The sequence below is a fragment of the Scatophagus argus genome, chromosome 6 (genome assembly GCF_020382885.2).
Source record: "Scatophagus argus isolate fScaArg1 chromosome 6, fScaArg1.pri, whole genome shotgun sequence".
Classification (NCBI taxonomy): Eukaryota; Metazoa; Chordata; class Actinopteri; family Scatophagidae; genus Scatophagus; species Scatophagus argus.
This window is the reverse complement of record NC_058498.1, coordinates 2,005,069-2,017,449: the sequence shown is the minus strand read 5'-3', so window position 1 is coordinate 2,017,449 and position 12,381 is coordinate 2,005,069. Positions and strand designations below refer to the sequence as shown.

Genomic DNA, 12,381 nt, shown 5'->3' with positions numbered 1-12,381 from the left:
TGGAACAGAAATACACGCGAATAAGAAACAAACCAAAAAAAAACAAAACAAAGAAAAACTCCCCCTTCTCACCTCTGTTACTGTAAACAGAGAGCGGATAAGGCTTCGGGCTTTGAACTTATTTTGTGAATGAATCCGTGGGAGGGCAGAGAGCTAAGTTTAGAACTCAGAGAATCAAAACAACTCTTGCCTGCACTGCATGGCTTTCCCCTAAACGCAGATGGGAAACAGACAGACAGTGCAAAGGTTTGTGAATACAAACTGTAGCAGACGACTGACATGTACGTTCAGGCTGTCCTCAGATAACCCCTCGCGCCTTGTCAGTGTTTCTCATAGCAGGCTGTGGGCGTGTCTTGTCTCAGACCTACAACCGTACGCTTTACCTACACCCTACACCGTAATCACACTTTCTGTCGTCACCATCGTCCTGTGGAAGTCAAGTACAGCCCGTTCAGTGTGCCTGCCTCAATAACGGCCTACAGCGGCCCCACCCTGCCTACACCCTGAACCAGCTCCCCTCCCAGAGAGCCAGACTCTGACTCGACAGACAGACAGCATGAGTGAAGCGCTGAGCTGCAGCTCCAGAGATGAATGGAGGAAGCCGCACACACACCAACGGTCTGCGAAACGGTCCGCTTGTTTGAAGACTCAGGGAGCATGTGCAGACACTTTAATGTTCTTTCTCTGACTCAGAGCGACTCTCTCTGTGCGCATGAGGACGTATTAATCTGCTTAGTGTGGTGCACTCAGGGCTGCATTGGTCTAACATGCAGGTTCTACTTCTTTGCACATTCAGCACCTGAATTAGAACTTCCTGATATAAACGAACCTTTGGGACTAAGACTGCAACACCCCACAGCATACATGTTCTGTGCAATAAATCAGAGGTTGACTGACGGGGCTTTTGATGCATTACGTCTGCTTATACTCTCCTGTACACACCTCAGCAGTCAGCTGCAGTAAAGGCTCATAGTGTGCCAGAACAGCCCACGCAGTGTCACACTGAAGACGGGCGTGCTGGTTCAGAGACACGGTCAGAAGCACCTGAAGAAACGACACATCGAGTTGAAACTGTTTTGTGTCGCCGAAACAACCAAATGAAAACACCAAAGCTCAAACGGCAGGTTTTCTGAGTTTATTGGGTGCAGTGAAACACATTGTGAGGACACATTACTTCAGTCTAAGCTCAGCGCTGCTGACCCACATCTTTCTTGAAACGAGCCATTCGCACATTGTCTGTCAGCTGCATGAGTGGCCGCGTGTGATTAGCATAACCACCACCACTGGGACAGTCCTACACAGTAACAATGAAATCAACTCATTAAATGTCTCTGAGATTAGATGAACAGACATTTGTCTCCAATCTAGTGAACTGAAAGTGCCACTGGTGCAAGCGATAACTGAAAAGATTAAGTTCTTTAGCTGATGGCACGCAGATAAACACAAGACAGTGCAGTGTAGTGTGAGAGAGTTTATCTCTTTACAGGCTGGACGCAGGCGGGCTGGAAGCAGGTGAGCTGGAGCTGCATGCTGCTTTTAAACTTGTTCAACAGCTCTTCTAATAACCTGGAAGGAGAGACAAAAACAAAGTCAGGAATCATGAGAAATGACCCTCTGAATCATGACGAGTAACGCGGCCCGGAGTGACACTCACTTCTTATCGGCTCCGCTGTGCAGCTGAGGAAGGGCGTCCAACGCCAGTTTGAAGCTGGCACTGGAAACGAGAGACGTTCGGTTAGAAAACACACGTTTATTAACACTGGAAAGCGGAAAACGCAGCTCAGGGTGAGTCTGCGTGCGTTTCCAGGCCCGACCACCTGAACACACACATGTATGCACACACACATGCCGCAGTGCGTGCACACAGCAGAACCAGATTACTTTCACTTCCTTTCCAGAACTCACCGAGTAACATAAATAGGGATTGTAGTGAGGGATGTGCGACTGCGAAGATTTACGCTTGTGACATTCGCTACCATAAATCACTGGGCACAAACGCGAGTTCCCGTCTGTGCCAAGATGTTGAATGTGTGTGCTGCACTTACTTGCTTTCAGAGTTTAGGTATGCGGCTATGGCGTCTTTCAGAGCGCAGAGCTCGAGGCGGGCCTGGGGACGAAGCGGGGAGGTGGGGTGGGGCACATTAAACAAAATGAACATCATCAACTGTCAGCAGTTGGGAGCTTGAACTGAAATATGTCTTTATGAGAAATGAAAGGTAAATCCCCGACAAGCCTGGGGGTCGACTTATGAGTCAGGGTCTGACTAGGAGTGACAAACTGTGACACTCTCTGTGTGTGTCAGTGTGTGTGTGTGTGTGTGTGTCAGCGTGTACCTGCAGGGCTCCATTCTTGCTGAAGGACGACACACACTGCATAAGACGACACATCTCATCTGCAACAGACTCAACGATTTTAGACAAAACCCAAGGAACGAGATCCTTAGAGACCGTGAAGACCTGAGACAGACAGAGGAGACAAAAAACACACACACACTTGGTGAATTCAGGGTCGGATACAAAGGACCAACGAAGAAGAGCTGATGGTGTGTAGGTGGTGTGGAGGTTGTTTGTACCTCAGCATGGACCGTGATGATGTTGACCAAAGCTTCCTTCAGGTAGTTCCTGACACCTGAGGGAGAAGAAGAAGAACACGAACAGAAATCCAGGCAGATGAGATGAGCTAAGAAACAGTAATTCAAAACTCGCCAACACTGACAGTTTGGAAACACTATATACTACTCCTATTAGTGTCGCCTAACCAGTTAACCAGTCTACCTCTGATCTGAATCACAGCATCACGACAGCCAGATGGTGATATACTGACATTTTTAAATGTGCATTTTCTGTGTCGCTCATCCGTCAGGGTCGTGGGCGGCTGGAGCCAATCCCAGCTGACTACGGGCGAGAGGCGGAGTTCACCTTGACTGAATCAATTGCAGGGCTGACACACAAACACACTCACACTGTGTTTAAAAGGGGCAATGCAGAGTCGCCAATTAACCTAATGTGCATGATTTTGGGATGGTGGGAGGAAGCCGGAGTACCCAGAGAAAACCCAAGAGGGCACAGGGAGAACATGCAAACTCCACATAGAAGGGCCCAGACCGGGATTCGAACCTGGAACCCTCTTGCTATGAGGCGACAGTGCTAACCACTGCACCACCATGCCCAAACAGTCACAGTACAAAGAACAAATTACCATGTGCACAGTCAGACATGACAGCTCCATGAAGGTGAAGCCAAAACATCTGGGCGCCCCCTGGTGGCTGCGGTGGTCATAAACCCAAACCAAACCCAAAGTTCTTATCGCGCTGATGTATGTTCAGGTGTTCATTTTCTGATCAGGTTGGCTTTAAATTAGTTATATTCACGCTGACTAAAAGGGTCTGAAATGTCATGACTGACAGGCTCAGACGGGTGCATGGGCGGGACCTCAGGAGTGAGGCTCCACCTCCCGATCACTATTGTGGAGCCGCTATATCTGGCTCCAAATGACATCATCAGCACAAGATGGGTGCACTCTTTGGTGGGATATTTTGGCTTCACTTTTGTACAGTGGGAGTAAGTGGAGACGTGTCGGCCATCTTTATAACAATATCAAACTCAGGTGATTTACTGTTTTCTTGCAGCCATCGTCATTTGTGCAACAAAGGTGATTGAGGACTTTAATTCCTAGATTATCATTCTTGTTCCTTGATATGTTTGGCTTGCTGCAACCAAAAGATCAAAGTCGTGAAGTAGTAGTAGCACAGTAGTATTTTTACTTGATTCTGGGGGTAACAGGAGAGACTACAGTTAACGTGTCGCCTGGAAGCTTAAAATATCTCAGAGTGAAACAAACAGAGGCAACAACAGACTGAAAGTACTGAAACTAGATTTTTAATGCCTTGAAGCACCCACACACCAACATGAGTCTCACACACAAGTGCAACAAGTGAAAGTATCATATCCTAGATCTGTGGTTTAGTGTCCAAAATGTTCCTCTTTCACATGCAGACAAACTCACAGTGGAAGGAACAAACCAGAGCAGGACCCAACTTTCGATCAGTGCTACCTTTTAAAACTGCAATAAGCTGCTGCCCATCTGAAAATTTACCCGCAGCACACGCGCGCACGCACACACACACACACACACTCTGACATGCTGCTTCACATCCTGTGCTAAGGTAAACCACACATACACATTTAAGTTTCACCTGACTTTGGAACACATCTGGTGAGCAAAAAGTCAAAGTAAACATCGCTGCACACCCACAGCTGAACGCAAAGGCCACGAGAGTCTTCAGGGGGACCGACAGAACCATGTCAGTGGTGTTTACAGTAAGCCATCAAAGAGCAGTACTTTACACATGACACATGAGAACCACAACAGCACAGATCACAACAGATATGTCGAGTTCTCATGCCACAGGGCTAATGCCTGATATTCTCGTGGTCAGTTAGCGGTTGCAGCGGGTGATTTCCCACCCACCGTCATTTCAGTCATAACAACTCATTTATCGTGACACACAAAGCATGCAGCACAGTACCTGTAGGTGTTTGGCAGTCTCTCCAGTCAAAGTATCCAGCGTAGATGCCGGGCTCCAAAGAGCCCGCGATCGGGTCTGCTCGTCTCTCGATGTAGGCCTCAAACAGATTTCTGTCCAGCTGTCGTACAGCGTCCACACTCACCTGGCAGGTTAAGGACACATAATGTCACCACACCACTTTTGTTTGCCATGTCTGCTGCTGTAATACTGCAAAAATGTGCAAGTGAGTGTTGTGTCCCGAGAGCTTCAGACAACCAGAGCAAAATCTGAAAATCCACTAATGCGCGTTCACATGTACGGCTGGATGACAGGACTGAAAGGCAAATCATGACAGAAATACGAGCACGCTGCCCGGAGTAACGCGGGTCATGACGTGTCTGCACTTTGACAACGTGAGGCGTAATGGACACCATCTTCAAAGTGCTTGTTTTGTCTCATCAACCGTTCAAATCATTTATAATGATAAAAAACCCTGAAAAATACACCACACTGTCACAGCACAGGAGACTGACTGATCAACAGGGCCGTGTGATGGCAAGCACATGGTCACACCTTCAGTGTTATTTTACATGATTACAACCCTGCTGTCTGTGGAAATCCGAGTCCAACCTCATCAACAAAGACTTGCAACTTGACTTGGACTTTGATGCCAAAGGCTCCGGACTTCACTTGGACTTGAGCCTTTTGACATGAAAACTCTTGATTCCTTCCCTCAGGTACGATTAAAAAATACTTTCTTTAAAAAGCCACAACCATTTGTTTTCCTACGGGTCCGGGCTTTATTGTCTTCAACTGCGGGGAATTTTACTTTATTTTATCAATTTTATGTTAATGGTGAAATGGGGCAACATGCACAGCAGGGGAATTCTATATTTCTCAAAGCTCTGCTAACACTTGTGCTAATATTTGAAGATTAAAATCTAGACAAACTGTCGCCCATGTATCTCACTCTAAATATTAAAAACACAAGATAAGTAAAAGTCCAAATTAATCTTTCAAAGAAAATGACTTGTTTTTACAGGAAAGCCAACCGAACACTTATATGCTTTGTGATTCAGCCATTAGTCATTGTGCGCCGTTGTGTGAGTGTGTGTCTGTGTGAAGAAAAGAAAGGGGTGAAGAAGTGGAACTGAGCTTCCAAGACAACGACCTTTACTTTTTCTAGAAAGAAAAGAGTCACATCTCTGCTCAGAAGACAGCCAGGGACCTTCGGCTGCTGCCCTCGGCCTTGTTAGTGACAGCGACACATTTCTCATCAACAGGATGACACAGAGCCAAGAGCTCCTTCCTTTAGCTCAGGTTCTCGCCCTTATTTCACAACACAGCAGCGACACTTGAACGGGGAGTACACAGAGCTTCACTCTGACCTGCGTGATCTTCTCGGTCCCCGTGAAGCCGTGCTTCTCAAAGTGGTCGGCCAGGTTCAGGAAGGTGCGTCTCTCCAGGTACTGGCAGTTACTGAGGATGATCAGCAGACGCTGCTCCTGGACACACAAAACACACAACATAACGACAGGCCCGACGCCAAACGTGAACGCTGACGCTGAAGGTCTTAACCCTCCATCTGTCCTTTGAAGTGAGGTCCTGACAAAATGTCCTGATTATCCTAACATACGTTTTAAAAGACGTACTAACTGTTCCAAATGTTTCCACTTAATTACTTTCCTAATTTACAAACTAAACTGTTTTCATTTTCCAAAAACGTCCTCAGCTCCATAACGTTCCCCTTTCCAATTGTCCACAATTCTCAAGAATTTCACATTCAGTTCTCACTAAAATATCCTCAGTTTGCAAGAGAAATGAAGGGGATTTCTTTTTTTTCTTTTAAACTAGGTGCTACTTTGATGAATCATATTCACCAAAAGGTTTGGAATTGGTTGAGTAGATCACCTCAGACAGCTGCCACCACACAGCTGCAACGGCTGCAACGTCATCATTTCGGGCAACTCAGTCAGAGTTACGTCCACTAAAAGAGCTTTTTTTAGTCCCTCGCAAGCAGAGGTTGTTACTCTGAGGGTCTAATATCAGCTGTCAGGTGAGGTGATCTACAGGGCCAATCCCAAAACTTCTGGTAGGTATGAATTATTTACACACCCAGACTCCATCACAGGGTTAAAAATCCTTTAGTTAACAATCAACTAAACTGTCATCACTTGAAAAGTCCTCTGCTCTGCTGAAATGTTCTGTTTTTTGTAAAATTGTCTTCACTTTCCTAAAACAATCTCAATGTCTTTAAATGTCCTTTGCAAATATTTAATTTAATTTTTTAATTTAAGTTACTTTATTAATCCCGAGCTGGGAAATTATTCTAATTCTCTGCATTTAACACACACACATGCAACATGCAGTGAAACACACAGGAGCAGTGGGCTGTGTCAAGCACCCGGGGAGCATATATGGGGGTTAAGTGCCTTGCTCAAGGGCTAATGGAGGGTGGGGACATTATCACTCCACCACACTCAAATTTTTCCTGCCCGTCCGGTGGGGGAATTGAACCAGCGACCTTCCGATCACAAGCCGCTTCTCCAACCTCTAGGCCACGGCTGCCACATTTCCTAAAAGGTCCTCTCTTTGCGACTGTCGTCACCTTTCAAAACTGCTCTAATTTTCTTAATATGACTGAAAATTTCCACTTTTTCAAAAAAAGACTTTCACTCTCTTTCATCTCCTCATTTTGCATAAACAAAACATCCTCACTGCCCCCAAATGTCCATGTGAACATGGCTCAGTTTCCAAAAAATGTCTGTTTAAATGTAACCTAAAATGTTCCAAGCTTCCAACCTTCCAAACTCATTTTCGTATTTCTTTGCTTTACATGAAAACCATTTTCTGAGGCTTTCCTGAAATGTTCTCAAGGTCTAAGAATTGGTCCTCAAAGAACATCAGTACATGAGCGCAAGCACGCAAGAGTTCATGCACATGAAAGCACATGATGACACAAGGATTAGCCTACTTTCTGACAACCACAACTGATGTCATCACGCTCGGTTTAACCAGGACTGCAGACCTACAGACAAGGTCAGAGACTTCTGAGGGGTGTTGTAGGAACAGAGGACAGCTAACACCGTCCTCAGGTGTCTGGTAGTCTTCAACTTGCCCAACACTAGGCTTTAAATCATAGGTGACAGCAGTCTTAACTCTGGTCAGCTGCACTCAGTCAAGTCTGGCTGCCTCACCCTGCCACACATATTCGGGCTGGGGAAACCCCGTCTGCACCTTGCTCCATTTCCCTTTACCAGAAGCACTCTACGCCCTGCTCTTCCTCCTCCTCTTCGTCCTCCTCCCCTGCGCTTAACCCCCTTCACCAACATCTCAAACAAGTTACAGGAAATGAGGACGTATCTGCTTCTTGTCCACAACCAGGAAACAGCCTGATAACATTTTGTGGTTTGAATGAGTGAGACGTGTTTGTCTAATTGTGCGAAGGAGAAAGCCCACGCTTTGGTGAAGACGCCAGTCGCCAGATGTGGGATTTCAGCTGTATTAACCCCACACAGTTTAAAAGAAATAATATTAAAAAACAAACAAACAAAAAAAGCTTCACGCTCACAGATGTTGGATTGAAGCCCTCTTGAATGCCAGGAAAGCGATCCGGAGAGGACAGGTCCACTGAAATGTTGCTGCGCACACAGGAGAGATTTTAACTTGTTGTCAGAGTCAAGCACACAGATATTAATAAAACAAGAAAAGTCACTCAAACACTCACTGAGATGTGTCGACGTCCCCGTCTGTTTTAGTGCTCAGCTGCTCCAAACAGTTAATGAAAACCTGAATCAAACACATAGTGTGAAAAACAAAGTACTGCCACACTCATATCTCACTCTACACGATGAATGTCAGGTACACCGACTCAGGGTGAGTCAGTGGAGCCACAAGGTGCACGTCTGTCATCCCTATGGTGTCTTCACACCACAAGTTCACTGCTTGTCGCACTGTGCGAGATGGCGTGGATGAAATCTTGGAGGCAAACTGCATCAACCAAATGATGTCAGTTTAACACCACGATTTTTTCAGCTGAGGACTGATAATTACCAGCTGCACACGGCTGATACAGATTCACGTAGACATCTTGAGTCGAAAGTCACATCCTCATCTGAACGTTTGAGTGTGTCAGTGAAGGTCGACTGCACATTAAATTTTTTTTAAATTTAATTTACTTTATTAATCCCAAGCTGGGAAATTACTTCTCTGCATTTAACTCATCACTGATTGAAACACACATACATGCAACATGCAGTGAAACACACAGGAGCAGTGGGCTGCATCAAGCGCCCAGGGAGCATATTGGGGGTTAAGTGCCTTGCTCAAGGGCACATCCGGCGGCTAATGGGGGTGGGGACATTATCACTCCACCACACTCAAATTCAAAATCACACTCAAACAGGTTTGGGATGTCAACTCCTACAGATTCTCAAATGACTTACATACTGCTTTTTTTTCGTTTGTTGTCCCAGAGATCCACAGTGTAACCACGTGTGTCATTTGTGCTGCAGGCTGACAGATCTTACCTTCATGATGCTCACGCTGAGCTCCGTGGCCTGGTCCTGGACCTGCTCCAACTGCAGCACCTGATGAAAGCACAGTGAGATGATGTCAGAAAGGTCCTACTCTCCTATTCAGGCTAGCGAGAGGACTGCACGATCATAATCAGGACTGCAAAAAGAGTGTCAGGTTTCCCATAGCTGCAACTGCAGAGAATATGATTTGATTTGACTACAGTTTATTGCTAAGTTCAGTAATTCATCCCCTGCTGTGACACCATGGCCTTCAAGCATGAGATATTTAAAGAGTTTCAGAAACAAAAATGGCAGCAGTTCATGATTATGATCACCATACGAATATTTCTGCTACTCGAGTTCTTGCGTTCGCACTGATAATTCGAGACGATTAGCTCACATTGATTTCTCCTGGTTTGATCTCCAGCGGCTCTTTGAGCGACTGCAGCATCTGCACCACGCACTGTTCAAACTGTGACGGCTGCAAAACACACGAGCACACACAGAGTACACAAACTGTGTCTTTAATGGTCAGAGGGTCAATGGTCAACACAGAAAATACATAATGAAATGTAAAATCCTATTTCTGTCTTGTTTTTGAACAGAAAAAGGCCTGATGATCTGAAGTGCAACACTGATATTGGCGTTTATCTCTGGAGTCTTATGGACTCCAGAGATCTTATGATTCTTGTTGATCCTTACCAGGCCGGTGATTCCCTCATTATCTACAACCCAGTCCTCCTTCTCAGCAAGCCTCTTGACATCTGAGTGTGTAAAAAAAACACAAACATGAATGGAGAGGGCGATTAGCTGAAACCTCTCTGCAGTTTACTGAAGTCACAGACAAAAGCGTTTCTATATGCGATGAGTGATCACTTTCATACGGTGTCATTACAGTTGAATATGAACTTCACTTCTGAAGGAAAACCGCAGTATGATGTAAAATAAAGCTCTTTTTGTCAAGACCACAATTTGATGCGAGTGTAGCGGAAAGTTAAGTAGTCACTCTTCTCAAAATGACCATGTGTAACCACAAGTGAAACTGAGCATGTCTGGTTTTAGTCTCATAACACTTTCTCCATTATAACCCTGGAAGTTGTTTGAGGTAAAAGGTGACGGTTGAGGACACTGACCCCTAAACGCTCGCCAGAGGAAAGCAGCAAAAACTGCCATTATAAATCATCCCGTCTTAGCTGCCACTGTGTGCCGGATCCCATACGACTTCTTCTTCTGCACAGTCCGAACTGCATATCAAAACTGGTTGGTATACAAGAAACTAAAGTTCTTTACCACCAACTGACACCAACTGACACCCATCCACCACAGCTGTTGTTTAGAATTAGCACGTGGTTCAGAATTTGGACAAAGCTCTTGTTTTCTGGTAACACATTAGATCACGACCACATCTATCATGTGTTATGGAGGATTTCATAGTCTGTTATAATGCATTCATAAACACATAATGTTTTCTGATGCACCACATCAGCAGTCATACAAAATTATTAATGTGACTTAAAATGAATGTAAGTTCAAGGGTGTTATGGATGCCTATAACCAGTCATAAACTAGAGGTTGATCAATGGGCTTATAATGCATTATGACTGCCTATACCCACCTCAACAATCAGCTGTAGTCTTTAAGATGACTTTGGACTTTGTATAATCAGCAATTTTGTTCAAAACTTAAGTTGACATAATTTGAGAGGCCAACTGGTGAGTGATCGAGCCAAAAAAAAAAATATCAAAGCCTATTTAAGAAGTAAGAGGACATTAAACAGCTTCAAGATCGATCATCATGTAAGGTCACCAGACTGCCCACCGCTGCCCCTGACAAAATCCAAGAAATGAAACTGATTTTGATTATTTTTGATGAAGACCACTTTGAGCCAATGAGTCCAGCCTCACTTGTACCGCCTTCCCTCCATCACTGTTCCCGCTCCGGGACTCCTCCCTCACCTTCTGTTGTGTGCAGCAGAGTCACCATGAGGCAGTGAACTCTCAGATCCAGCAGCAGATCCTGGATCACCTGCAGCAAATCGTTTGGGATCTCCAGAGCAGACAGGGCCTCGTGACAACCCCTGGACGAGGAACAGCAGAGGCAGCACATGGAGAGGGGGGAGGTTAACTGGTACGGCAGGCATGAAGTTCAAAACTCCTGCGTATAAAAATGTCAGAACTGCACACAATCAATGAGACGCAAAATTCAAGCACAGTGCGAGAACCTGACGGTGTGTATGATCTGCGTAAGCCAGGCTCCAGTGAGCTCGGTCTTGTTCTCCCAGCCTCCGTAAAGACTCAGCTCCGCCTGTGGCAGGGTGGTGGGGAGGAGAGCCCCCCGAACCAGCTTCACCAGCCGATGGGTCATCTCCTCGATCATTTTCTATAAAAAACGCCGCATACAAACGCATTAGTTGGAGTTATCTTTAAAAACCACCGTGGGGAGCAGGATGGTCACAGTGAAGCTCACCTTAAAGTCATTCTGTCTCTGCCGGGCGTTCTTCTTGGATTTTTCCACCTGCCCAGATTTCTCTCCAGTCTGCAGAAGAAAAAAAACAAGGAACACAAATGTCAAGCATCATTTACAAAGAGAAACAAGTCAGCAACCTCCTTTTGTTAAGAATTTGTTTTGCTTTTCTGCTTTTCCAAAAGTGTTAGTGCTTTACTTCAGTCATTGAAATTAAATTTCCAAAAACAAGAAAGCCGTATCTAGTCAGAACATCTCTCAATGTTTTGCTGAAAATAACATGTACTTTATTTTATATGATTTATATTCAATGAAAACCCAGTCACCAACAGGGCTGAGGGAGCCCTCTCAGGGTGTAATCACACCTGGCTCATGTGGAGCAGTCGTTTCTGCGTGAAAGATGCAGAAATGCAGAAGTGACACTTGGACAAAACAACAGGCTGAGATGGTAGAGAAAGGGTTGGTCCAATCCTGGAGCAGCTCGTTTGTGGTGTGCTTGTGGAACGAAGCAGCCACAGGATTGCAGATATTCGATTTCTAAAGTAAAATCCATCTGCTGACTGTGCTGAGCTCGTGTCCGACTCTGCGTTCATGAAGCTCATTAAAATGTGTTTGACAGGAAACACACAGAAAAAAGCAACAAAACATTTCTGTAAAAGACATCTCGTTTTCTTCCCATCTCTACTTGTTAGACGTTATTCATAACGTCAATTTGCAGAGTAATAACACTAATAATGTCTCTCATCAGTTATATCTACATGAGCTCTTTGTGACTCATCAGAAGCGTCAAAGAGCTGCATAAACTTCTCAGTCCCCTGATCCAATTAACGAGTTACCTGCCAGTCTGCATCACTTCATGTTTACCCCTCTTGCTTCGTACGCATAAGCTTTTGA

At 45.2% G+C, this 12,381-nt stretch overlaps 1 protein-coding gene across 4 annotated transcripts in view; it reads right to left on the bottom strand.

Annotated features, from left to right (window-relative positions):
• Positions 1–1,120: 1,120 nt before the first annotated feature.
• The window catches only part of exoc2 (exocyst complex component 2), a 44,107-nt gene continuing 32,846 nt past the window's right edge, over positions 1,121–12,381 (bottom strand). For 3 of the 4 annotated variants that reach the window (XM_046390918.1, XM_046390916.1, XM_046390919.1), the window contains exons 14-28: positions 11,491–11,559; positions 11,246–11,403; positions 10,980–11,101; positions 9,727–9,788; positions 9,425–9,505; positions 9,037–9,096; positions 8,235–8,296; positions 8,079–8,148; positions 5,896–6,012; positions 4,529–4,670; positions 2,573–2,628; positions 2,334–2,456; positions 2,046–2,107; positions 1,655–1,714; positions 1,121–1,566 (exon numbers count right to left, since the gene is read on the bottom strand). In XM_046390918.1, coding sequence (XP_046246874.1) covers positions 1,473–1,566; positions 1,655–1,714; positions 2,046–2,107; positions 2,334–2,456; positions 2,573–2,628; positions 4,529–4,670; positions 5,896–6,012; positions 8,079–8,148; positions 8,235–8,296; positions 9,037–9,096; positions 9,425–9,505; positions 9,727–9,788; positions 10,980–11,101; positions 11,246–11,403; positions 11,491–11,559 — 1,338 coding nt within the window. In that variant the 3' untranslated portion in view covers positions 1,121–1,472. The remainder of the gene's footprint in view (positions 1,567–1,654; positions 1,715–2,045; positions 2,108–2,333; positions 2,457–2,572; positions 2,629–4,528; positions 4,671–5,895; positions 6,013–8,078; positions 8,149–8,234; positions 8,297–9,036; positions 9,097–9,424; positions 9,506–9,726; positions 9,789–10,979; positions 11,102–11,245; positions 11,404–11,490; positions 11,560–12,381) is intronic. The other variant, XM_046390920.1, reaches the window with a different exon arrangement.